This window comes from Nipponia nippon, unplaced genomic scaffold, assembly GCF_047370975.1.
Source record: "Nipponia nippon isolate SJK-2023a ecotype South Korea unplaced genomic scaffold, ASM4737097v1 scaffold_6, whole genome shotgun sequence".
Taxonomy (NCBI): Eukaryota; Metazoa; Chordata; class Aves; order Pelecaniformes; family Threskiornithidae; genus Nipponia; species Nipponia nippon.
The window spans coordinates 49,018,421-49,041,383 of record NW_028262380.1 but is presented as its reverse complement, the minus strand read 5'-3'; the positions used below and the strand labels follow the sequence as shown (position 1 = coordinate 49,041,383).

Genomic DNA, 22,963 nt, shown 5'->3' with positions numbered 1-22,963 from the left:
TAGCCATTTAGCATGTTAAGAGTTGATGAACCAGATCATCAGATGATTGAAACCTGGTATTGCTCTGACTTTCATTTGTTGTTCTTGCTGAACTTGTAACCCATTAACTTTCAAATGGAAAAAAATCCATATTGAAATTCATTTTCTTGAACAAGCTGAAGTCTAATCTAAAAGCTGATACTTCTGCTTAAATTAGAAAATGCTCATAAGAATTGAGTTTTAAAACCGTGCTAGGTTGAAACCAGGCATACTGAAGGTTTCTCTCCCCACCCACCCCCCCCCCCCCGGCTTTGTTTTCATCCTCTAGTAAGTTGTTTGCTACTAATATAATGTACTTCTGTTGAAATTGTTTGATCCTTCCAGCTCCTATCTGTACAGGAATTCTGATGCTTAAGTTCAAATTGGTTGAAAATACCACTTACCCTGCTTCCTCTTGGTTTGCATTACCTGTATAGCAGACTGATCAATTTATGGTTACACAGATAGGAAAGCTTCAGAGTGAAAGCATTTTATTTCCATCTTGTAAAAAAAGTTTCCATATTTTTTAAAAAAACAAAATTAAATAATTTAGGGAACACTAATGAAGTTGTCTTCCTAGGGACAGTCTTAAATTAGATCAAGCATCCTGTTAACAGTCACAGCCTCCAAATTTTGTTTCTGAAAGAGATTGTTTTTTCCTTCCTGCCTTTTCTTTTAGATTAATACAGAGGGGACTTTCACATGCTTAAGCCTTTTTACCACTGGTTGACATTTCTCAGTTTTGACACTAGAGATGTCAAAATATTTACTGAAGGGTGTGTGTGTAATTTTGTTCCCAAATAAGCCATAGAAAGGACTTCCTTTACAGTCAAATATTGGCTTAAATATAACTGTCTACTGAAAGCTCTATTCAGGTAAGCTTTACTTTGGTGTTTTCTATTTATTGTATAGGATTCTCTGTAGCAAACAATATGTAATCTTAATCCTAATCCTAAATTTTCATTTCAGGAGTGCTCTTTTTCCAGCTTGCATCTGTATCTGATAGTTTTTGTTCTTCTGTTGCCCAGAATGCTTCCTGGGGTGTAGTGGGAGGCAGTGGTTATCTGAGAGATGGTGTTCTTACCAATCTGACATCTTTATTCTTTTTTCTGGTGTCAACCATTTTTGTATTAATGTCAGTGGAGGGGAGCTCCTGTTAGACCTCATACTTGTCCTGCAGCTAGAAATGAAAACCAGCAAGAAATTGGAATGCACAATTGATTTGCCAGACAACTATATAACCATTATAAACATTACTTTTAATTTTTAGCCGCGTACAAAGCGTATGTGACTGCTCTTAAGTCGATTACTTTTTATATTTTAAAGGATTATTAACTCAGTAAGTATAGGATCAGTAAGTATAGGAACTAGATTTTAATTTCAGTTACATTTAATAATCTCAGATGTTCTACTTTTTTCCAAAGGTACGTGATAACAATTGCTATGATCCATCATAATTTAAACATCTATAAATACAGCATGTGCCTAACATGAAGGAGAAGAAAGAAAGGAGGAAGAGCATAATAGGTACAGCTGTATGAGTGTGTCTGTAACACAGCTGCTTCAGCTATGAGAGTAGTGCAGTGTTTAGGAGATTCCTTAAACTGAAGATCGTATATGATGTTGAACTCCCAAGTGGAAGGGTGATTTTGATATTAAGCTGTTACAGTAGTCCCGGAGCGGGAATTATACTGGTTATACTGATACTATATCCTTAGTAACAGGAACGTGCCATTTGTGTGTCTATCCCCAGGAGCATGTTGGTGCCCATTTAATAGAGTGGGAGATCGAAATAAAGGAAGATCAGATGGACAAAATACTGGGTTTACTCAGTCTCTCACAAAGGGCCTTTCTGTAGCCTATTTTAGAAAGCCTGTGTTGTTGCAGGCTTATTGCATACAAGGCAAATGATGGTTAGTATTTGAGGAGCTATATCAAGGCATGGCCTCACCAGGCTCACGATATACTAGAACATCCAAATCTCTAATCATCAGCTTTATTAATACATATTGTTATGGTGCTGAATCCAGATGTGAATTAATATTTGTTCTGAGTCTAGTTAGGGAAGCCTTTTTAGGTAAGAAAATGGTATAGTAGCCATATAATTTTTCTATTGTAGATTGCAAACTCTTCGGCTTCAAGTCTTTATATATATATATATATACAGGAGGTAGTACAGTGTAGTCTCAAGCTTAGTTGTTGTTACCACTTCTGAAAACAGAATTGTGTAATGAAACCTCGCCATAGCAAAGCAGTTAAGCAATTCAGGGTTTAATTTTAGATTAGATAAATCAGTTCATTATTATCTCCCAATAAGTATGTTTTTATAGTCTGACCAATAGTAAACACTTAAAAAAAAATAAATTGTATATTTTTTGCCTGACAAATTAATGTTAAAACAGAATCAGAGATGTTCTTTTGTAAATGTACCTCCACTAGATGCACTCAGTTATGGTCCCACTCAGAAGTTTTGTCCTGTATTTGGTTAAGCATGACACATGAAGAGAGCAGGGAAAACTGGGAAGTGATTCAAGCTGTCACTGCAAAGGAAGTATAAAGCCAGTTTAACTGGCTGGTGGGCTCCAGTTGGTCTGTGTTGCTGCAAATATCACCAAACAGCCATAATCTAGCTGGCCCTACGTGTAGGGGGAAAAAAAACATCATGTGGTTGCAGTCTCTTTGTGCCCTTTCTCCTGGGTTCATATGTTAATATTTCACTTAAAAGCCCCTAAAGGTTCAGAGAACTGAATTACAGTAAAGCTGGGTTTGCAAGTTTCTGTCTGTAAAACCAAGGTATACAAGATTTCTATTCACTTTCATTATAGCATTTGATCTTGAAGTTAGAACTGACTTTTTTTTTTATGTTGCTGCAGAGTTGTATTGGTGCTGTCCCCAGCTGGCAGAGTTCAGTAGAAGTTTGTGGCATTGGATATTGAGTATAAGAATAGCTGCAATCAAAATCTGTAGCTTACAAATAGTATATATTTTTTAATAAGGATAGTGGCCTGTTCTTAGCTTAAAAATTTCTGCTACTGAAAAATTTTTGAAAAGGTGGTGTCTTTTTGAGAAAGGAAAAACTGTTATTCACGTATGCACTTGAAAAATGTCAAATCTTTCTGTGTAAAGAAAGAAATTGAATGCACTTCTGTGAGTTGTACTTCAGGAGTTTGATGTTTAAATGCTTACTTCTACAAATGAAAGCAATATGCAACCTAATGGAAACCCAGACGACATAACTGTTTAGACCAAATAACTTCAGATAAAGATAGCTAGGGGAAAGGATTATGATAGTTGTGAGGAGGTACAAACCGACAGAAAGATTAGAATGGGGGTAGTCTTTTTGGTCATTGGGATGGCTGAAACGGTCTGAATGAGAAGGATGCAAAGAAATCTGTACTTACTGTGCCACGGAAAATATGGTGTTCAGAGGGAGGTGGGGGGAAGAGGACAATATTTAAAAAGAAGTGAAATGTTAAGAGCATCCAGAGGAAATGTGAAAACTCAAATCCAACCTCCAGTGTCTTCTGTATATGAAACTTAAGTCTTCTGTTTAGGGCATGCCCATTTTTTTTTATGCTTATCCACAAAGTTCAGTTTTGTTTTGAGACTTAAGTTTGCCAAGTCTATTATGGAGTGCTTACTCTGCTCATAATTAGGAACAAATAGATGTATGTAGTTAATTAACAAGGAACAATGATTCTAAATGGTGTTCAACTGTAAAATATGATGGCTTTTTGACAGGCACGCTAGTCATACACTGGAACCTGTATTTTAGCAGTGTACCATTAACATTCTTGTGTTGAAAGGCAAATCTTCAACTGCTCATTTACTGAAAGAGGTGCTATAGCTTAGTGCTCAAGAGTTGGCCGTCAGCGCTGTAGTCTGACAGTCGCTTCAAGGCTTTGCCGCAAAAAAAAGCGGTCCCTTCATCCTCTGTCCCCCTTCCCCCACGTCGCCTTCTGGGTTGTGCTTACAAAAGTGTTTTTGCAGCTGTGCAGAGAATCAGATTGGGGAACTGATCCAGGTTAAAGCAAATATGTTGTTGTCTGGTTAGTTTTAATCTAGATCTGTTCCCTGATCCAACTGACTGCATAACTGCATGAATGTTTTGCCAACAGAGGGCTAAGGTGAAACGCAGTAGGAATCAATGGCTGGATACGGGAGTGGGTAAGGCTGAGATTCTTTCATGGGAAAACTGGTTAGGTTTGAATTTGGCTTTAAGTGAATACTTGTCGTCCAGTTCTTAGCTGTGATTGCAGGTGTTTTTGCAGTGGACATCAGGTGATTTGAGAAGTTGCAGCTTTTTTCTCTTAGCTGGCTGCTGCTTCATAGTAGAGTTCATAGTAGAGTTTCTTTGTACAGTGTCAGACAGTTTAAGTGGTCTTTTTCTGGAAATTTAATCTTAAGCTTACCTGAGTGAAGCTACGGATAAGAACATCCCACCATCACTTTTGGGATTCACTTAGCAATCTGCTTCTGAAGGAGGAGAGCAGAAATTGTAACATCCTGAACCTCTGCAACCAGTTTGATAACGATCATGAAACTTACGCCACAATGAGGTAACTGGCTTTGCGACAGGACCTCATACAATGAGGTAGCTCTGGTAGGTCAAAAAAACCCACCAAAACAAAACATATTTTTTCAGTCCCAACCATCTGCCTCTACATTGTCAATTCCTGCCTCTCTGTGCGTGTGCACACATACTTGAGCCTAGGCCTGTCTGAATTTATAAAATAATTAGAAGACTTCAGGGCAGTTCACAAAAGCTTTGTGTTAAAAGCTACCCAAACAAAGTACCAAATTTGGCCTCAAATTGGTGAACTTGGGCTGGGAGGGTGGATTAAGTACCCTTGTTTTATTTGAGTTCCTATAAATAGTATGAATAAAACTCTCTTGTAGCATTTTAATAATGCGCTAGAACGAGCTTGGACTGCGTGAAACCTTGCATGTCAACGACGAACAAATCTACTCAGGGGAAAAAAAACCCGCACTTGCTAAATTTTTTGCTCTTGACTTTTAAAAGCAAACTCTTGGTGGTGCTGTGACATTTTCCACTTCTATGACTTAATATTTTTCAGATGAAAATGCAGATTTTTTTTTTTTATAGATACAAAAATATGTGTATTTATATACTTCTATTCCCACACAAACTGAAAGAGGCCATCTTTTGTGACTCTGAAAAGCTGAACTGTAAGTTTATTGAACAAGTGTAGTTAGCTATATTCTACATCTCCTAAATATTAAAATGTCTGTACCACATTAATTTGGTGAAGTCTTCTATTATAAATGAAAAAAAATATTGTCCCAAGATGTGATGTGCGCTGCAGACTCCTTTCTAACCATACCCGCCTCTCTCATGTTTCTTTTTGGAGAGCCTTTGGATGGAAGAACCTACCATTTTACCCTGTTAATAAGGCAATAAGCCTATTATTTCACATGTGCTAAGTTTAAATTAGCCTGAATTATTAGGGGAGAAAACACAGGAATACCAGTTTTCAAATTGTCAGAGCAACTTAAACCAAAATTTGGGTCACCAAAGAGAGGTTATCGCTTAAGTAGGATACTAAGGTCTGTACAGCCATCAGTTTATGGGCAAAACTTAATTCATGAAATGAGACTATATAGTAAAAAAAAAAAATAATTGTTGCATATGCATAAAAGAAATTTCAACTTTTAGTGATGAAACTTTTATATACACCTGCGTGCATGCGCCTGTGAGCATGCACACATGCTCAGCCCTTTTTTCTCAAAGTATTTTATTTTAAAAGTATATTACTACATTTCTGTATAATAGTGTAAATGTTACACTCTTCTAGTGTAATAGCATGTCTAGTACATGGGCTTTTTTAATTTGAGGGTCTTCCTTAAATTAAGGCAATAAAGTTACTCGGTATTGAGTTGCATGCATTTCAGAAAAGCATGTTAGCCAAATATCCTGTGAAAACAGGCATGGCCAGTTGGTAGGCATAGGGCAAGCCTGGCCCAAGGACAGTTTTGCTTCCTAGTGTGACAGGAGTAGACTTTCCCTTGTGGATTGTGCTGACAGACGGGGCAGTGATCCAGAATTTGAGTAGAGAAAGCTAAATCTGCTGCCTACCACATCTTCCCTTTGGGCTCAGTCAGCCACCCTGTTCCTCTGTTTTCTTCTGTGTTGGCAAAATGCTGTTGGGCTCCAGTTCTTGTAGGCTGAAAACAAGCAGAGGGCCGCCACCTTAGGGATTTGGGCTCTGACACAAGAGTGAGGTTGTGCTGGGCTGGGAGTACACTCAAAACCAAAAAGGATAGGTTGTGGCTGCAGGAGAAATGGGACGGACGCCTTTTCCAGCATACTGCTGGTCATCATTCACAACTTTAGGTTTACTGGTGCGCTAGGATGAAAATGTAATGTTTGTTTGACTTCATCGGCGCTATAGCTTGTCATCATAAGACTAGACTGGAAAACAGTGATGCCCTCCAGCTGTTCTTGTGCTCTTCTCCCCAAGTTTTGATTACTGCTGTGGCCTGTGTGTTACATGACTGCTTTGCACAAATGTTATAGGCAAGGTGTTGACCAAGTGCTGTACATAATCCTGTGTTACAGGAGATGGGCAAGAAATATTGCTGGGAAAAGAACATCAGTTTCATTTGACTTAGGTATACGTGAGCTGGAAAACAGCAACTCTCTGCAAGGGGGGCAAATAAATGAACTGTATGCTTAGATAATGCATTTGTCATGTACTGTCTCAGGGAATTCCATTTGGCCTGCAGGTAGGTACCTTAAACAGAGGTTTGGCATCTAATTTCAAGGAATCAAGTGCTGGTAATCAAGTGTTTGATATTTGATAACATTAGTGAATCGCTTTCGGTCCATGCACACTGAATTGGTATTGACTGTTAAGCATACTTTATGAAAACTCTAAATGGCTTTAATGAATTTTGTATTTGCATTTTGTATTTATGTTTTTAAACTTTTATTAAATAAACCTGTATGAAGTCTGAGTATCTCAAATGCACCTATTTTTTATAACTGACCTGTGATGTTGTTAACATCTGCCTCCTCCTCTTAACCTATCGCTATCCTTGCCTGCAGGTTAAGGTGTTGCACAATCAGCTTGTTCTGTTCCACAATGCCATTGCAGCATACTTTGCTGGGAATCAAAAGCAGCTTGAACAGACACTTAAGCAGTTCCACATCAAATTGAAAACTCCTGGAGCAGATGCCCCATCCTGGCTTGAAGAACAGTAATCGGATCAGAGAAGGAGGACCCAATGTTAACCTAAAATCTTTCAATCTGATAATAATTAAGGGTTGGGGTTGAAGGACTGTTGTAGTGATTCTTGCACAGACAGCTTTAATTTTTTTTCCCCTTTTATAATACTGTAAAACTGAATTTGGTGGGAAGGTGGGTGACTTTAAGGTAACCAAACATAATTTCTGTCATTTCAAATATAGAGCCCTCGTTTTGTATGTGAAGGTTGGTGGTTATTTCTGTAACTGGGATGGGGGAGGGAGGGAGGGGAAAGAAAACTATTATAGATTTGCACTGACAAATGATGTTTGTGATTTCTGGTCATTTTGGTGGCTAGTCAAAATATTTCCAAATGGAGGTTTACATGATTTGTACCAACATCTGGTATTTTATAGATGAATATAGAAAACATCTTTAGTAATTTTCATATGACTTTTAAAAAGGAGAGAGTTAAAAGAATATTTTGCAGATTAATAATATAAGGCCTATATGCGATATCTGCATATAAGGCAACAGTAGCAGATGGCTCATTGACTAGTGGAATTGTAGCAAATGCCTTTTTAAAAGATATACCTTTCCATCATAGGTTCAAAAAAAACCAAAAAAAAAAAACACTAAAGCAAGAATCACTGTCAGTCTGAGGCTTCTAAGCACACATTTTTGCTTTGCACCAAGTGGTTTGCCGAGTGATGCCAACCATGCAATGTACTAATTTCATTTAAAATTTTACTTTCTCTATGAAACAAATACCGTACTAGCCTTAAATCACAGGTATGTGCCTTTTTATAAGATAATATTTTCCACCAGTGTACATAATCCAAGAACCCTTTCACATAATGGTTTGTCAGTTCCCAGCAAGGGGAAGGAGACTGTGTAAATGCTGTTTCATTTTACACTTAGAGCGAGTTAAAGCTTTAGTTAACCTTCATGGACAGGTATGATTATGAGAGAAGAAATCGGGCCGGTATGGTTTTTCTATTTAATTGAAAAGCATACTTTGGTAATGGGAGTAACATGGACGATACTTTTTTAATTTCTTCATCAACCGTGTAGTCCTTAAATGTAAAATTCTATGTCAATTTTATCATAGGCATTTTAAATTCAATATATATTGGAGTCCTCATTTGCACATGTTACGTTGCTTTGTGTTCTGTTAAGTGAAAGGAAATACTTCAAATATGTTATTTACAACGGTGTGGATTGTATGATTTATGTACTGTATGTTCAAATGCCTTTCAGCTGACATTCTTAAAGTTTTCAGTGCTTAACACAACTGTAATGTAACTGTAAATCAAACTTTTTAATCATTCCTCATTAAATTCTTGGCCTGACAGAGCCTTCTTTATGTTTTTGTTCTGTCAGAATCTCTTGTAATAGTTCATTTACGTTCCCCAGAATGTATATCCTATGTGAATTTTGTATCCCTATTAAAGGTGTTTGCAGTCAAACTTCCTTGACTTGTGATGGTTAAGAGTAGAACCCAGCTTCTTCAGTGAAAGCTTAGTCCTGTTCTACTGAGTTGCCACCCCTGCCCGAGAATTTCTGGTAAAGCGGTACTAGGTGGTGACACTGATGCTGTTTTATTTCAGGATGATTTAATACTGTGCAAGTTCAACCTGAATATAAATTCAGAGTGAAACAAATCTTTCAGTATATGTAATTCTTGACTTAAACTTTTAAGGGAAATTTCATTACATTTACAACTTCTGTGAAGCCGTTGACTTCCACTGTCTCTGAATCTTGGCGTGCGTATGGTATGATGGTGCAAGAAAAGTTAGCTGTGTAACTGCGCAGTTGAGCTAGGAAATGCAGATACCAGCATTATAGCAGGGATGAAGAACACAAACGTACTGACTGCAACTGAAATACCAGCTTTCAGACCGCTATAGGAAAAGGATACATATGGAACATGTGCCGTTGGTTTCTATCTCAGATTCACACGTCTCCCGCTGAGGATAGTCCCTGCGCAGAAGGAACAGATCCGTCAGAAACGGTAAGAGTGAACCTGAATCTCAAATTGCCTTACGCAGGAATGACCCATGTGGCATTGTGTAACCCTCAGACTTTGGCAATGGCTTAAAGCTGCTAGAGTCTCTTCACCTGGAAGAAAAGGCTGGACAAAAGGGATTACTTGCTAAAAATCTGTGTATTGTTTAATACCAGGGAGAAGGAAGAATGACTTCCATTTTGCTCACTGAAGCAACTGTTCTAATTGATAGCCTCAGTGAGGAGGGTTCTGTGTTCAGCTGGCCGATAGGTTGTTAATCTGATTGCCCTCTGTAGTAGTTTTAACTTTCTTTGCCCCTGTTCAAATATACGTGCTTATGAAATAAGTCAAGCTCATGTCTTGTATTCAAAGTTAACTCCTCAGATCTAACCAAATTTAGAAGCTTTTGCTTCTGGAGATGATATGAGGAAGACACTTCTGAAGTCTCTAATGGGAAGTAATTACGGTTGTCAGCTTTTCTGATATTAAGAAAAAAGCTGTATAAATATCTGCAGATTGTAATGGTGGCATGTATATGGATAGACAGTTGTCAGGGTGGATTTTTTTTTGTTTGTTTGTTTGACAAGGGGGCCAAACCCACCTAGTAGAGTCTTGTCTGTGAAAGATTTCATCTCTGTTACAAGTTACCACATTAGTGCTTGTCGTGTTGTGTGAGATTTCTCAGGAAGAAGGATTTAAAGTAGTTAATAGCGTTTCAGATGTGCTGTTGCAGCTGCTCTACCGAACAGAGGGCCAGGGAGCTGTTTCGTTCTCTGTGACCATACTGTAAGTCATCTGCACTCCTGGCTTGTTTGAAACTTGTAGCTCCTGTTATTTTGTTTGTATGAATTCTACAAACAGCTCTTCTGCTCTAAAAAATGCTTCTTGGCATACTTCATGCTTTGTCAAGCACTTACAAAGAACCTTTCTGATTATAAAACGTATCTGTAGTTATATTTGAGGAGGTCTATGCAAGTAGAGTACAGTAACGTATCGGTATCATTAAAGTAACAGCTTGATTTCAATCTTCTGTCAACTGGTTTTCCAGCAACTTTATCTCTGTTCTCTCTCTGCTTCAAAAAATGATCAAAGTAATACAAAAGGAAAGCTAAACAACGTGCCCCTCAACTCTGTTTTGAACTGAACTGGGGGCATGTTCAGTTTGTGTTCTCTGCTTATCTGCTCTTGTTTCTTATTGTGGTGTTACAAGAATAATAAGGTATTATAATTATTTAGCATTCCTCATCTGCAATTATATCTTTTTTTTTTTTAGTCTGGTTCTCTTTTCCATGCTGCATGCTTGATGTGGAGGTTGTACTAGTCACAGGTATTTTTTTTTTTAATTAGTCATTAATCTTTTCATATTTTGTGATTGCCCCCACCCCAAACTTACCCAACTACTAGCAGCTAAGCTTATTTTTTTGATGAGAAGATCCACAGAGGAGTTGACTGTTCCTTGGTTTGTATTCCTTTCTTTCTTGTTACTTGTCATTGTTAGTAGCTCTTTGACATCTTTATGTTCTTTCAGATGTTGTGGTGTTGGAGCTAGTGATGCATAGAAAGCACATTTCTCCGTCTGTGACAGGGGTCTCGTTCACCTCACCGTGCCTATTTCCACCGAGGTCCTTTCTCGTAATTTCTGTCAGCCTTATATGGGAACCAAGTGGCGGGGTAGCTGGGGTTTGCCACTGTGGCAGTAGTCTGAAGCGAATGGAGGAAGTGCCTTGCCCCGTAGTGGAGGAGCAGCAAGTAGGGTGGCCTGGGCCTGCCCCGGAGAAGGGTGGTGTAAATTGACAGAGCAGCAGTGGAAAGGAAAAATGACGTGTTGCTGTTGCATCAGAGCCCCTATAGGGAAATGCAGAGAAGCAGCGTATGAACCTTGCGGAGCAACAGCCTTGGACATAAAAGCTCAATTTATGGTTTGTAAATCTTTTGTTTCCTATGGCTGAGAGTGCTGGCGCAAAAGCATTATTTTTTACACTTCAGCTGCCTTCAAAAAAAAAAAAAATTTAAGAAGGGGGCAGGAGCAGCAACAATTCTGTGCTGTCCACTATTGGTAGTATATTTCTGTTAAATACTTAGGCTCAGCAAAATGTATGTTCAACTTTTTAAAATCGCTGTGGGTGAGAATAACTTTGTTTTCTGAGGAAATACACTCTGCCTCATCTCTTTGCGAGAACCCATTTTAAAGATAATAGCTATTGGAGGAATGGAAATATTTGATATTCCAGGAGAAGCAGAAAAAGAGATCAAGAGTATCTTTCCGGAGTTCCTTTGCATCCCTGGGTGGCAGAACTTAGATGGGTACCAGTGTGGCTGTATGATAACATTTCTTAATTAAGTGCAGAGATCAGATAGAGAACAGAGTAAAGGTGAAACAAATTTTTAGTTTGGGTTTGCCCTGTTATTAGTGTGTATGTCAGCATAAATCCATTGGTTCAGTCAGGAATAGTTCAGCTACCAGCAATGTGTTCCCAGTAAATGGTACTTAACAAATGGTATGTTTTACTGTGCTAATTAAAAAAAATAATTATACACCTTGCTACCTTTTAAAGAATACTGAAGGCTGTAAATTCAAGCACTTAAGAGTTAAATAATGCTAAAACTAGTGTTGCCTGTTCAGTCTTGATTTGCCTTTCTTACATGTGTGTATGCATCATGCTAGTTTTATGTGATAGTGGTAATTAATTGCAGGGTTTTGATTCAAGAGGTTAAATACTGCCGTGCTTAATTTTGAAACCAAATAGAAGTTGGTTTTTAATGTGTCTGAAGTGTCACAATTAGCTTTCTCTCCTGCCTTTGTCCAAATAAAGTAGAAATGAGGGCTTGTAATGAAGATGACGACACCTTTTGTTCAGGTGGTATAAATTGCTTTGTTCCCATTAGATCTGTTTGGTCGTTAAATTCATGTTCAGCCTAAAGCATTAGTTCTTTATGCTCTAAAGAAAAGCAGAGTTTACAAAAGACATTTTTGTCTCTCATGAGAAAAAAAGGTAATGTCTTAAAAGAAGCAGTCGTCTTGAAAACTGTCTGGAGCATTTCATTAACTAGAAATCTTAATGTATTAACAATAGGATTTGGTTTTGTAGTATGCCAACCCATCTAAATGCTATCTGTTCTAGGGAGGTGCATTTGTTGCTTATTATAGGTGGAGCTGCTTGATCTACCTATTATTAAAGTTGCTTAATACTTCCTACTGTAAAGACCTGTTTTCAGTTGTTTGTAACTCAGATGAATTTTGGCCATGTGGGCAAAATCTTTGCCTGCTGAGAGTTCACATTTTTAGGGGGGAAAAAAAATCAGCTTAAAATGAATTTGCTAACATTGTGTTTTGGAAATGTTCTGGGGGGGGGGGAAAAAACCCCACAGGGTGAGGAAAAATTAAGAGTTTAACTTCACATCTGCACTGGCTCCCAGGTCCTCTGCTGCCCTGTTCGGTTTTTGGGTTGGTTGTGGGTTTTTTTAATACGATGCCATTATGCAAGTCTCTTGTTTGGCTTGCTCTTTCCGTCTTCTGGAGTGAACATTTGTGCTCGTGGCTGGCAGCAATGAAAACAAGTATCTTTGGTTCCAACACAAGCAGCTACAGTCCAAGCGGCAAGGCGCTTCCTCGCGGAGGACCTCGGGGATGACCCGACACTCTCGAGGAATGTCCGTGCTGGCTCAAAGCTGAGCGCGTCCTCCCCAGCTGCCGCTAGCCCTGCCAAGCGGAGATGGGGGGCGTGATAGGAATTGCCGTTTACTGCAGCTGAACTGTTTTCACTCAGTGAATTTTGAGCTTAAATGATCAGGTTCTGACATTGCATTCCATAAATTTTCCTTTTGTTCTAATTTTTTTTTTTTTTTAAAATGGAGTGAATCGGCCAGGCTGTCTTGCCAGAGCAGCAGGTCAGGCCTCTGGCTGCAGACCTGTAAGCCGGGATGGCGTGACCCCCAGCCACCGTGGGCGCGGGCTGCAGGAGGCCGCCTGCCCTCTCCGGCTTCTGCCCCCGGTTCCCGGCTTCTGCCCCCGGGCAGAGGCAGTGGGCCGCAGCCTGGGCGCTCCACACCGGGATGGGACCGGCTTTCGTCCTCCTGCTCCTGCCCTCCCGGCCCTGCCGAGGCGTTACCGGCGCGCTCCCGCGCTCCGCTCAGCGGCTCTGGTAGCAGCCGATTGTGCCAGGCTGGAGGTGAGGTTTTCTTCTCCCTCCCTCCTTTCTCAGGCGAGGAAGCGGTTTTGCTTCTGCCTCCGAATTGACCTCCTGCAAAACGCAGTGTTGGGGTGTGGGGGCTGTGTCTGTCCCTTACACCTCTGCCTCTTTATTGACTTGAGTGAAGTTCTTCACCTTTACTGCTGTTGGGAAAGTGGTTTTATTTTTGAAATGTGATTGAATCTCTTGGCAAAATATTTTGGAACAATGTATTTGCTGTATAATCTGCGGCTGGTACTTTGGCTTTCAGGTGTCCAGGAGCCACCCCGTGCCACATAACCCAGGGCTGCGATCACATCTTACATCTGCCTCAAGTTCTGTCGCGCTGTCAGCCTTGGAGACCGACTTTCAGCCTGCCGGAGACGTGAGGGGCTCCGAAGGTGGGTTTGCACGCCCATCTCGCCCACCTGCTCCCGCCTGCGCGGGAAGGGGGGGGTGCTTGCCCGGGAGCCAGCGCGGAGGGCGAGAGGCTTCAGCCGGGGCGGGAAGCCCGGGCCTTCTGCCCGGGAGCGCCGCTGTCCTGTTCCTCTAGGAGCGGTCGCCGTGAGTTCGGTGGCAGACGAGGTGTACGTTTGCGTGCCCCTCGCACAGCTTCTCGGGACCCACGGCGGAGGTCAGGGCGCGCCTCCGCACGCCGCGGCGGCAGCACCCGGCGCTGGGCAGCGGGTGGCCCTGCTCCCGCGCGGCCGTTCCGGTAGCACCGGCCGGGCAGGGAAGGAGGCGGACGGGGCGCCGGGGCCAGGGCCGGGGCCGCTCCCGGGGGCCGCCGCCGCCCCTGTCACCTGCCGCGGCCCCGCCCGCGCCGCGCCTGCGCGCTGCCCCGCCCGCTCCGGCGGCGCGGCCGCGGCGCGATGGGAGGAGGAGGAGGAGGAGGCGGCGGCGGCACCGGGCCCTGCTGCGCGCGGCGCCGCGTGCTCCCGCGGGCGCGGAGGTGAGGGGCGCGGCGCGGAGGGGGGCTCCGACCGGGCCTCCGGCTGGCTGGGCGGGGGCTCCGCGCGGCCGGGGAGCGCGGCGTGGGGGGGGGGGGGTTCGCCGCCGCCTGCGTGGGTCCTTCGCCGCCTCCCCGAGACGGCGGAGGGGAGAGCGCTCCCGGGGAAAGGGGCTCCCCGCCGCGCCCCCCGCCGCCCCCTTCACCCCTCCGGCCGCCCCCTGTCAAGGGGCGGGAGCTGCCGCCGCCCCCCGTGTGCGGCGGAGCGGGGGCTGCCGCGGGGCCCCCCCGGCTCTCTCCGGCGGGGCCGCCGCCCTCGGGGCGATCGCGGCCCTCCCGCACGGGAGGGGGCCGGGCAGCTCCCGCCGGGGGACGGCGGGTGCGAGGGCGCCCCCTGCGGGCGGGGCCGGGCCCGGCCGTTGGGGCGGGGCGCCTCGCCTCGCCTCGCCTCAGGGAGCCCGGGATCCGGCGGGAGCCCGAGCCGAGCGGGTCGCGGTGGCGCCCGGGTCCAGCCGAGGCGCCCGGGGCGGCATCACCCCCGCGCGGCTTCCCCCCGAAAAGCCCTCGGCGCTCCCCCGCGGCCTGCGGCGTCGGTCGGAGGGAGTCAGGAGCTCTGCCCCGGCCCCCGGGGTGGTCGCGGCGGGCACCCTGGCCAAACGCCCGCTCCGGGCCGAAGGTAAGACGGTGGGGCTGAGGGCTGTTCCTCGTGTGCGAGGGGTTTTGTTGGATGCGTTCAGTGGTTGAGCGCGAAGGCGCTGCGATAGCACGAGCTGCGTCGCCTTCGTAACCCCCGCGTTTGGCGAAAGCAGTGGCTGCTCGTATGGGGCAGCATTCGCGTTTTCTTTATCCGCCGTTAGCAGCCGCTCGCTCCCTTTACCTGCCTGCACAGGTGTTGTTGAGACCCAGACATCCAAATGCTGCGGTTGGGCTTTGGTGTCAAAACCGGCGTTGTTCTCATGAGAATTTGGCGGACGCCTGACACAGGAACGCAGGCAGCAAGGGAGCGTGAGGCGTGAGTTAAAGGGAGTAATATCTTGCAGTATGAATTACGAGATGCCCTTCAGCGCATCGTGTGTTTCACCTGTTCATTTGTGTATGCAAACATAGTGTATGTCCATCTCAGTGGCAGCTACCTTTTTTGCAAGAAACAAATTACTTTAGAGTGTCTGTCTTCTTACCTGGGGAGAAAGTTGGCCCCACCTTCTAACTTTGAAGTACGCTTCCAAGTTAGATTAGGTTGGCTAAAACAATGAATGAGACAAAGAAGGAAAATATTTCTTTTATGCCAAATATGGACACAATTAAAGCGTGCAGTAAAGGCACTACTTCAGAGCTCTTGCACTTCTTGGGCTGTTTTGGATAACAAACGTGCAATAATTAAGCATAATTGAGATATCTTAAATGTTTGGTTTTGGGTCCCTTTCTTTTTCTTCTCTTTAATCCTTTGAGAAGTGTGGAGAGGCTCCTTAGGAGTTAAAATTTTGCTTGGGTTTTATTACGCATCCCAGTCCTGGCGTGTCTCGGTAATCTGTAGCGCACAGTTGGAACGGCTGCCTTCCTCCCCACCTCCTCTCGCTGTACCTTCCTCCTTGGAGGCACCTGCTGGTACCAACAAGCGGCCCAGCGCCCGTCCCGGCTGCCAGCTTCTCTCCTCTCCCACCCACGGTAATGGTGGGGGCGCTGGGAACGTCTTCTTCCAGCCGCTCCTCTGAGAGGCAGCAGGAGAAGGGAATTTTGACCAGTCTTCTGGTGTCTGGTAACTTGAGACCGTCGTCCTCTTACAAGCAGGTGACCTCTGTCACCTGCATCCTGCTTCGCTGTCGGAAGACAAAGCTGAATGCCAGCCTTTATGCTGTGCCTTTCTTTTTGTGCCTTCCTTCCAAATGCTGATTCTTCCCCTTTCCTGGTTCTGGGTGATGGTTACCTCATCTAAAGCAGTATAGGACTCGGCTTGAAAATAGTTTTTCCTGTTCTATATATCTATCATTACATCTAGGTTGGGATGTTTTCTTCCCCTTGCGTTCTCCACTCCTTTCACTAGGAGTGTCCCTTGTCTAACTCAGAAGTGCTCAGGCCTGAGATCAGTCGTTTTCCACTCTTGTGTGTTAGCGCTGGGACTCTGATGATTCATCGCCTACAACTTTGTTTCGTTAGGATTTGATCCCATTTTTCTTAAAGCATCTATATTTATTGGAAGTTTCCAAATGAGGTGCTTGCACATTTCCCAGGGGCATGGTTGGTCTGTCTGTCTCTTCTTTCTTTTGGTGTTTTTTTGTTTGTTTTGTTGTTGTTGTTGTTGTTGTTTTTTTTTTAAATCTGTGGGAACCCAAGTTAGAAAATAACAACTGTTGAATACTGCTTTGTGATGGTGGAAGACTAGCTAATATATTTTTCATTGTTTTAATAAGTGGTAAGGAGGAGAAGATTTTTTCCTAGTTGAGTATTTCTTTAAATTAATGCAACACTTAATTGCTTTGAGTGGTTAATCTCTTTCCACCACCTTGCACCTGCTTTTTTATGCCTCTCTGCTTCCTATGATCATAAACTTGGGAGGAGAGGCATGAACATACAGAGCTCTGTAATAGCAACTGGGTATTAATGCAGATTTAAATTTGAAACCCTCTATCCTGTTCTACTTTCTTTGTAGCTCTTCCCCTTTTTACCCTGCCATTAAAATATTTTACATCATTCCTATGACTTAAACCTCATGTAGATTTTTAACTATGTTTTCTATTCTTGCGAATAGCTTGATAACATAAGGTATAAGGTTAGAAAATCTGAAGCAGGAAAGAGGAGTTCGTTGCTACCTATGCAAGCTTTTGAGAAGAAAAGGTACAGTGGATCATTTTGTGTTGGATTCTGTTGACTTCAGTGAAGCTGTGAGTGGCTGAGTCCTTGCAGACCAAGAGAGAATTTGCCCTAAGGCTCATTTCTGTGACTTGGGTCTGTTTGTTCATGTACACTCTAATGATGGATCTCTGGCAAAAATAGCGAAGGTTTTTCATCACTATTACAAATGTCAAATTGATCTGGGTTGCTATTAGCTCCATGCGAACCCTGCTGAAGAGGCATGCAACTAAATCAGTGCCAAATTTCTGATTTGATATTGTTCCTGTGCCAGTGCATTACTTCAGCTTTTTCTGTTGAGCTTTCCTGCGACTGATTTTTGTTCAGGGGCTGTCTTTCTTCTATTTAAATTTGTATTGTGTGGTATTTTTGATTTTTTTTTTTTTTTTTCTAAATTCCCAAATTTTTTTGAGATAACTTACAAATTTCCATAAAACCACAGGATTCTTCATTGGTCTATGCTTGAAACACCTTAATTTGTTTTCTCTGAGACTTACGAAGTACATCTGTTTTAATAGATTTGGCTAGTCAAAATTGTGCTTTTTGCGGAAGTCACGCTCTTACTTGACGGTTTACTGTCTATAACAGAATCTTCGTTTAGTAGGTGACAGTGTAAGGAAAATTGCTCAAAACTATTGTGATTCCTGTTAAGCTGCTTCATGAGGTAATCCTAGATGTAAAAGCTTTCCTAAATATTTAAAGCTTTGCATATGTACAGTGCTTGGCATGTGTAGGTTACTGTTCCTATCAGCTCCTCTGTCCTTTCTCTCTGCTTATTGAACTGGCTATCTTAACCTAGATACTGAACTAAATTATAAGGGGCAGCTTAATCAAACTGTGGTCTTTCTTCTCTTAGTGCATTTTGGGAGGTAGCGTAACCAGACCAGTGATGGTAAAATGCAAATACTACAAGTTTATGCTCAGTGAACACAGAGAACTTAGGGACTGCACACTGTTTTTCACTTATTGACAATTGTGTGAAAAATACAAAGGCAAAAAAGCAGTGTGTTAGGCTAGATTGTTAAATCATCGACATATTGTTCGATATTTTAATGCAGCTTGGATTTAAGCCATGAATTAAAAGGTTTTAAACAGGGTCTGTTTCATCCAGTTAATCCAGTACCATAGTTAGTACTTATATTTTCTAACTGTTTTTAAAAAAATCTAAAATTAGGAGTGGAATAATATTTGTTTTAATAATTTGAGATAAATATATTCTCTTACAAAATTGCACTGAACTGAGATGAATAGGTGGGTTCGGTATCTACTGTGGGCGATTTCAGAGGTAGTCTTCCTTTTAGCTATGTTCTTGAAATCTAGGTACCCAAAGCTGTTTGAAATCTTGATGTGGATAAATTTTATACAATTGCCCTGGGAAAGACTTTTGAGTCGCTAAATTTCCTTTCTGGATTAAGAATGCAGTAGCTGTTATACCTTTCATTTTAGTGTCTTTTCAGTGCGAGGGACAATATCCAGTCTCTGATCTGAGTCTCCCTATTGTCCTTTGTTGTAGGTTGCGAAGATGGTACAGTCCCCTCTCGTGTTGCTACCGCTGGCAGACTAGAGTTTGAGAGAGCGTGAGATCAGTTGCTGCTGCGCTCACTATTCAATGTTTCAAACTGATCCAAGGAAGTAACGCTCTCCTCTTTGGAGAGGCCATAAAATGCATGTTATGAATTGTCTCTCCTTGGTCAATGATAAAGAAAATGGGGCCATTCCAGTTGCAACGGGATTAATGAACGAGGAGGATACGACGACAGCATCTCACCTTTCTCAGCATGCGGCACCACCGCCCCCTCCGCCATGTCCCCTCGCAGGGGCACCCCCAGCCCCTCCGCTCCCCCCGGGGATGCCGCCCCCACCACCACCCCCTCCTCCACTGCCTGGGCCAAACGTACCTCTGCCTCCACAGCTGATAAATGGGCATGACAACCATGGCAAAAAAAAACGAATGCGGAGCTTTTTCTGGAAAACTATTCCTGAGGAACAAGTCCGCGGTAAAAACAACATCTGGACGATTGCTGCAAGACCGCAGTATCAGATTGATACAAAGACAATCGAGGAACTTTTTGGGCAGCAGGAGGAAACCAAGCCCCAGGACCCCCGAAGTCGAGCTTCAAAGTCTTCATTTAAAGAGACTAAAGAGGAGGTAAGAATTGAAGTAAAACCTCTCTTTTACATAATGCTGTAGGAATTGGTGTCAATTCTGACTCGCCTTTGTATCTTTCTCTGTCATGTTTCATCCTTATGGCAAATTTGCCTTGATTTGAAGGAGAGGGGAACAGCGGGGAGGATAAACTCTTTGTTCCTAGTGGCACGCATTTGTTTTTCAAAGAGCTAACAGTGTTTTATTATTTTAACTTGGTAAGTGCTCTGATTTGATCACCTGTTAAAATAAATATAAAGAAATGGAGGAAGCTGAAGGCATCTGTATTTACTCACGTCGGGTAGCCCTTGAGTTTTCAGTGTGAAACATAGGTGTATTATAACTTTTCTTTTCAGCTCTTCCGCTATGTCTGTTGTGCAAACAAAATGTTCTATGTGCAAACATGCACCAGGTGGGAGGGAAGAAAATCCTATTGCAAGGGTTAATGCTGTATATACCCTTGATGTCCTAGAGACATCAGGGAGGCAAGTATGACAGTGAGGAAATAAAACATAATATAGTGATTAAGGGAATCTGTTATTTAATTGATGTGGTTTTAAAGTTTCAACTTTCATAAAGGTTGCTTTCCCGCTAATGAAAACTTTATTTCATCTACCCTGCTTTTTCTGGACACTGAAATAACCTTCCAAGAAGGTCTGAAGATTGTCACTGATTTCTGTTCTGGTGGTGGTAAGGTATACACCGAGCCCTTTCCAGGTTCAAACACTCCCCAGTGAACTGATAAGTAGCTTTTCTAGTTCTTAAATCCTGGTTTATAGGCAGCCTCTTTACAAAGTCTGAATTGAATTGTCTCAAGTGATCTTTCTGTGAAGTCATTGGAGGGTTGAGATGCGGATTTAATGACCATGCCTGTCTACATGCATGCTAGCTTGTAAACAAAATACAGAGGGCACAGGGTTAAGAGATGTAACAATGTATCAGTTTTTAGTGAGAAAATAGGGACTTGGTGGTATCCTGCAGGATTCAGGAGATGCCAAAATAAGAACAGCTGGGACAAAGTGAGAAACCAATGTCCTGATAGGGTGCATGTTGTACATAGACTAAAATAAGGGGTTTAAAACAGGCATGTGTATTGCAGACTCTGAAACCCTGACATCGTGAAGGAGTAATTGGGGCCATCGTCAGAGGTAGTCATTACCCTCTGCGCTGTTTTCAGGCGACGTTCATCTTTGAATCAGGATTGCCATGAGTGGACTTCCTGTACTGCATACAGATGGACGCAGCTCCGGCCCCCTGTGCGTCCTTAGAAGCTCCCCTTTTCAGGACTGCCGTGTGGTGAAAATCTGGTCATAGTAAAAATGATGATAAGTTTCATAAACTGGACGTGGCCCCTAGTGTACAGTAGCCGGGGCAGAGAAGACCCCAGTGTGCTCCAGAACTCATGTATTTTCATGTACAGCTTGAAACTCAGGGCATCCTGGGGAGGTTAAGAGCAGTGTTAGAGATTAAAATTACAGGCCTGCAAAACAAGGGTTTCTCCAAGATACAGTGCCTTGGAAACAAAAACCTGCCTTGCTACAAGTTAATGTTTTTGTGCATCGGTCTGGAGCTGACACGGTGGTCCAATGCATCTCTACTGCTCGATGCCTGTCCGCCTGGTTCAGGGCTCCCGCGGTGCCTTTGCACATGGCAGGCGGTGAGGCAACAGGACTTGCTGCTGAGTTACGGTACTTAGGTGACAAAATGTTCAACTCTGTTGCTAAGCTTTCTCAAGCATGCCACAGCAGTGTGTCAGACAGGGATGAGCAATTTCTTGTGTGCTAATGGACTTTGCAGTACTAGCTGCTTAGCAAGGAGGGAAGGAGATAATCCTGAGGAGCGCTATGTGTTATTGGAAGTGCGGAAGCACAGACACGCAACAGCTCACATGCTTGACGTTACTACAGGCATCATTCAGCAAGAGTATGGAGATTTGAGGCACAGGCAGTGTTTGTGATTTCCGTCATCGGTGCTGTCAGCTGCTGCTCAATTACTTTAATGTATGATGGTTATCCTCAGTTCACTGTAGTCAAACCTGCGGAGGTTGAAAGGAGTTGGGGGCAGGCTGAGGTACGCAGCGTCCCTGTGACCTTGTGGAGAGCGCGTTAGCCTGGGGCTGAGGAAGCTGTAGTTCTCTTCCTGGCTGCATCGCTGGCCTGGCAGGGACACGACATTTTGTGTTTCAATACCTCCATTCCTTTTGTGTAAAACACGGTTGATTTTAAAAAGTGCTTTATGGTCTAGCAGTGAAAAATGTTCTTTGGAGTTTAAATAGTGGAGTTAGTCTAGTTGGCATAGTATGTCGACAACGAATTTTCAAGATAACTTCAAGTGCATAAATTCAAATATTGCTTAGATCCAAATCCGAAAAAGACCCACGCGCGTCCAAAGTGCTGTACAAAAGCGCATGGCTGGAGAGTCTGCTCTTTTGGCTCAGTGGGGTTCCTCTCAGCGCAGTGGCGTAGCTTCCGTGGAAGTGGTGAAGAGTGACTGCAGCCAGCGTTGAGGGCATCCCCCAGAGACTGTGGTGGAGATAGGGGTTTCATACCTTCTTCATAGATTGCTGTTGATTATGAAATCACGAGCAGTTTTGGAAAAAGCTCCCTCTTCATGTAGGAGCTTACAATACTGCATGTCCTTTTAATTCCTCTCTCGCCAGTGATTTATACAGGGAATTTAGATGCTCAACTCAGGTTATTGGATCCCAGTTCTGGAGGTTTAGCACTAAACATCATCATTGTAACAGAAGTCCCTTTTGAGATTTGAGTCAAACTCCTACAGCAAATGCTTTCCTCTTTGTAAACAATCTCTCACCAAACCCGCAGGAGATTAATTAACAGGTTTCCTTGACTAAAGGCTTAATTTGCCCTATGGTTTCATGTAATTTGAGCCTCTGAAAAATAGGGGATATAGAGTTGAATTTACACACCAATTTACTTTCTCCATCCTTTAGTGGTGTCACAGCATGGCACAACGTACACTCACCTAGGCTATAGCTAGCCTGGCAGCCGGGCGGGCAGAAGAGCCTGTTTTCAGCCAAGGGAGCTGGTCTTGCTTTCTGCTTCGAACTGTCCCTCTGCTCCTGTCCCTCACCTCCCCCCACCTGTGCGCTGGCTCTGGCAGACATTGGACCCTCTGTAAACAGATTTAAGTAAGTAGCTCAGCAGAATACTCTTGGGGTTTTTTGTTTGTTTTCTACTGGAGTAGTTTTCTGCTATTTTAGTGAGTTTTGATGGCTTGCGAAGGCGTGCAGTGAATTCCAGAGCCTGTGCAAGGGGCTGGTGAGGGGAGGAGAGAGAAGGAAGATGGAAGGGGCGAACAGGATGTCTCTTCTCCCCTCCCCTAGCCATGCCCCCTCTCTCTTTTTCCTATGCTGTCTCTGATGCTCATTCCACCTTCTTGAGAGGTGATTCAACCTGTTAATCCTGCAGAGGACTAACACAGCAAAAAAGCAATGCGATGAGTATCAGTGCCTGCCTAAGGGAAAGAGCAGGCTAGGAACGTGACAAGGGAGGATGACATGGAGCGGGACAGCCTTGTAGTAAGCTGCTAGGTTCATTCTGCCACACTGTGGAAGTGCGCCTTTCCTCAGCCACTCCAGGGAGCACTGGTGGCTGG

The 22,963-nt window shown here is 43.3% G+C and overlaps 2 protein-coding genes across 12 annotated transcripts in view; both read left to right on the top strand.

Moving 5' to 3' along the window:
- ARFIP1 (ARF interacting protein 1) overlaps positions 1-8,580 on the top strand; it is a 45,934-nt gene extending 37,354 nt beyond the window's left edge. For all 10 annotated transcript variants that reach the window (XM_087737561.1, XM_087737565.1, XM_087737560.1 and 7 more), the window contains one exon: positions 7,088-8,580. In XM_087737561.1, coding sequence (XP_087593687.1) covers positions 7,088-7,243 — 156 coding nt within the window. In that variant the 3' untranslated portion in view covers positions 7,244-8,580. The remainder of the gene's footprint in view (positions 1-7,087) is intronic.
- A 555-nt stretch (positions 8,581-9,135) lies between these two features.
- Positions 9,136-22,963, top strand: part of FHDC1 (FH2 domain containing 1) — a 42,548-nt gene continuing 28,720 nt past the window's right edge. Inside the window, exons 1-3 of one of the 2 annotated variants that reach the window (XM_087737782.1) lie at positions 9,136-9,240; positions 13,675-13,804; positions 18,713-19,348. In XM_087737782.1, the coding sequence (XP_087593908.1) occupies positions 18,863-19,348 (486 nt within the window). In that variant the 5' untranslated portion in view covers positions 9,136-9,240; positions 13,675-13,804; positions 18,713-18,862. Of the gene's footprint in view, positions 9,241-13,674; positions 13,805-14,225; positions 14,356-18,712; positions 19,349-22,963 lie in introns of those variants that run through there. The other variant, XM_087737781.1, reaches the window with a different exon arrangement.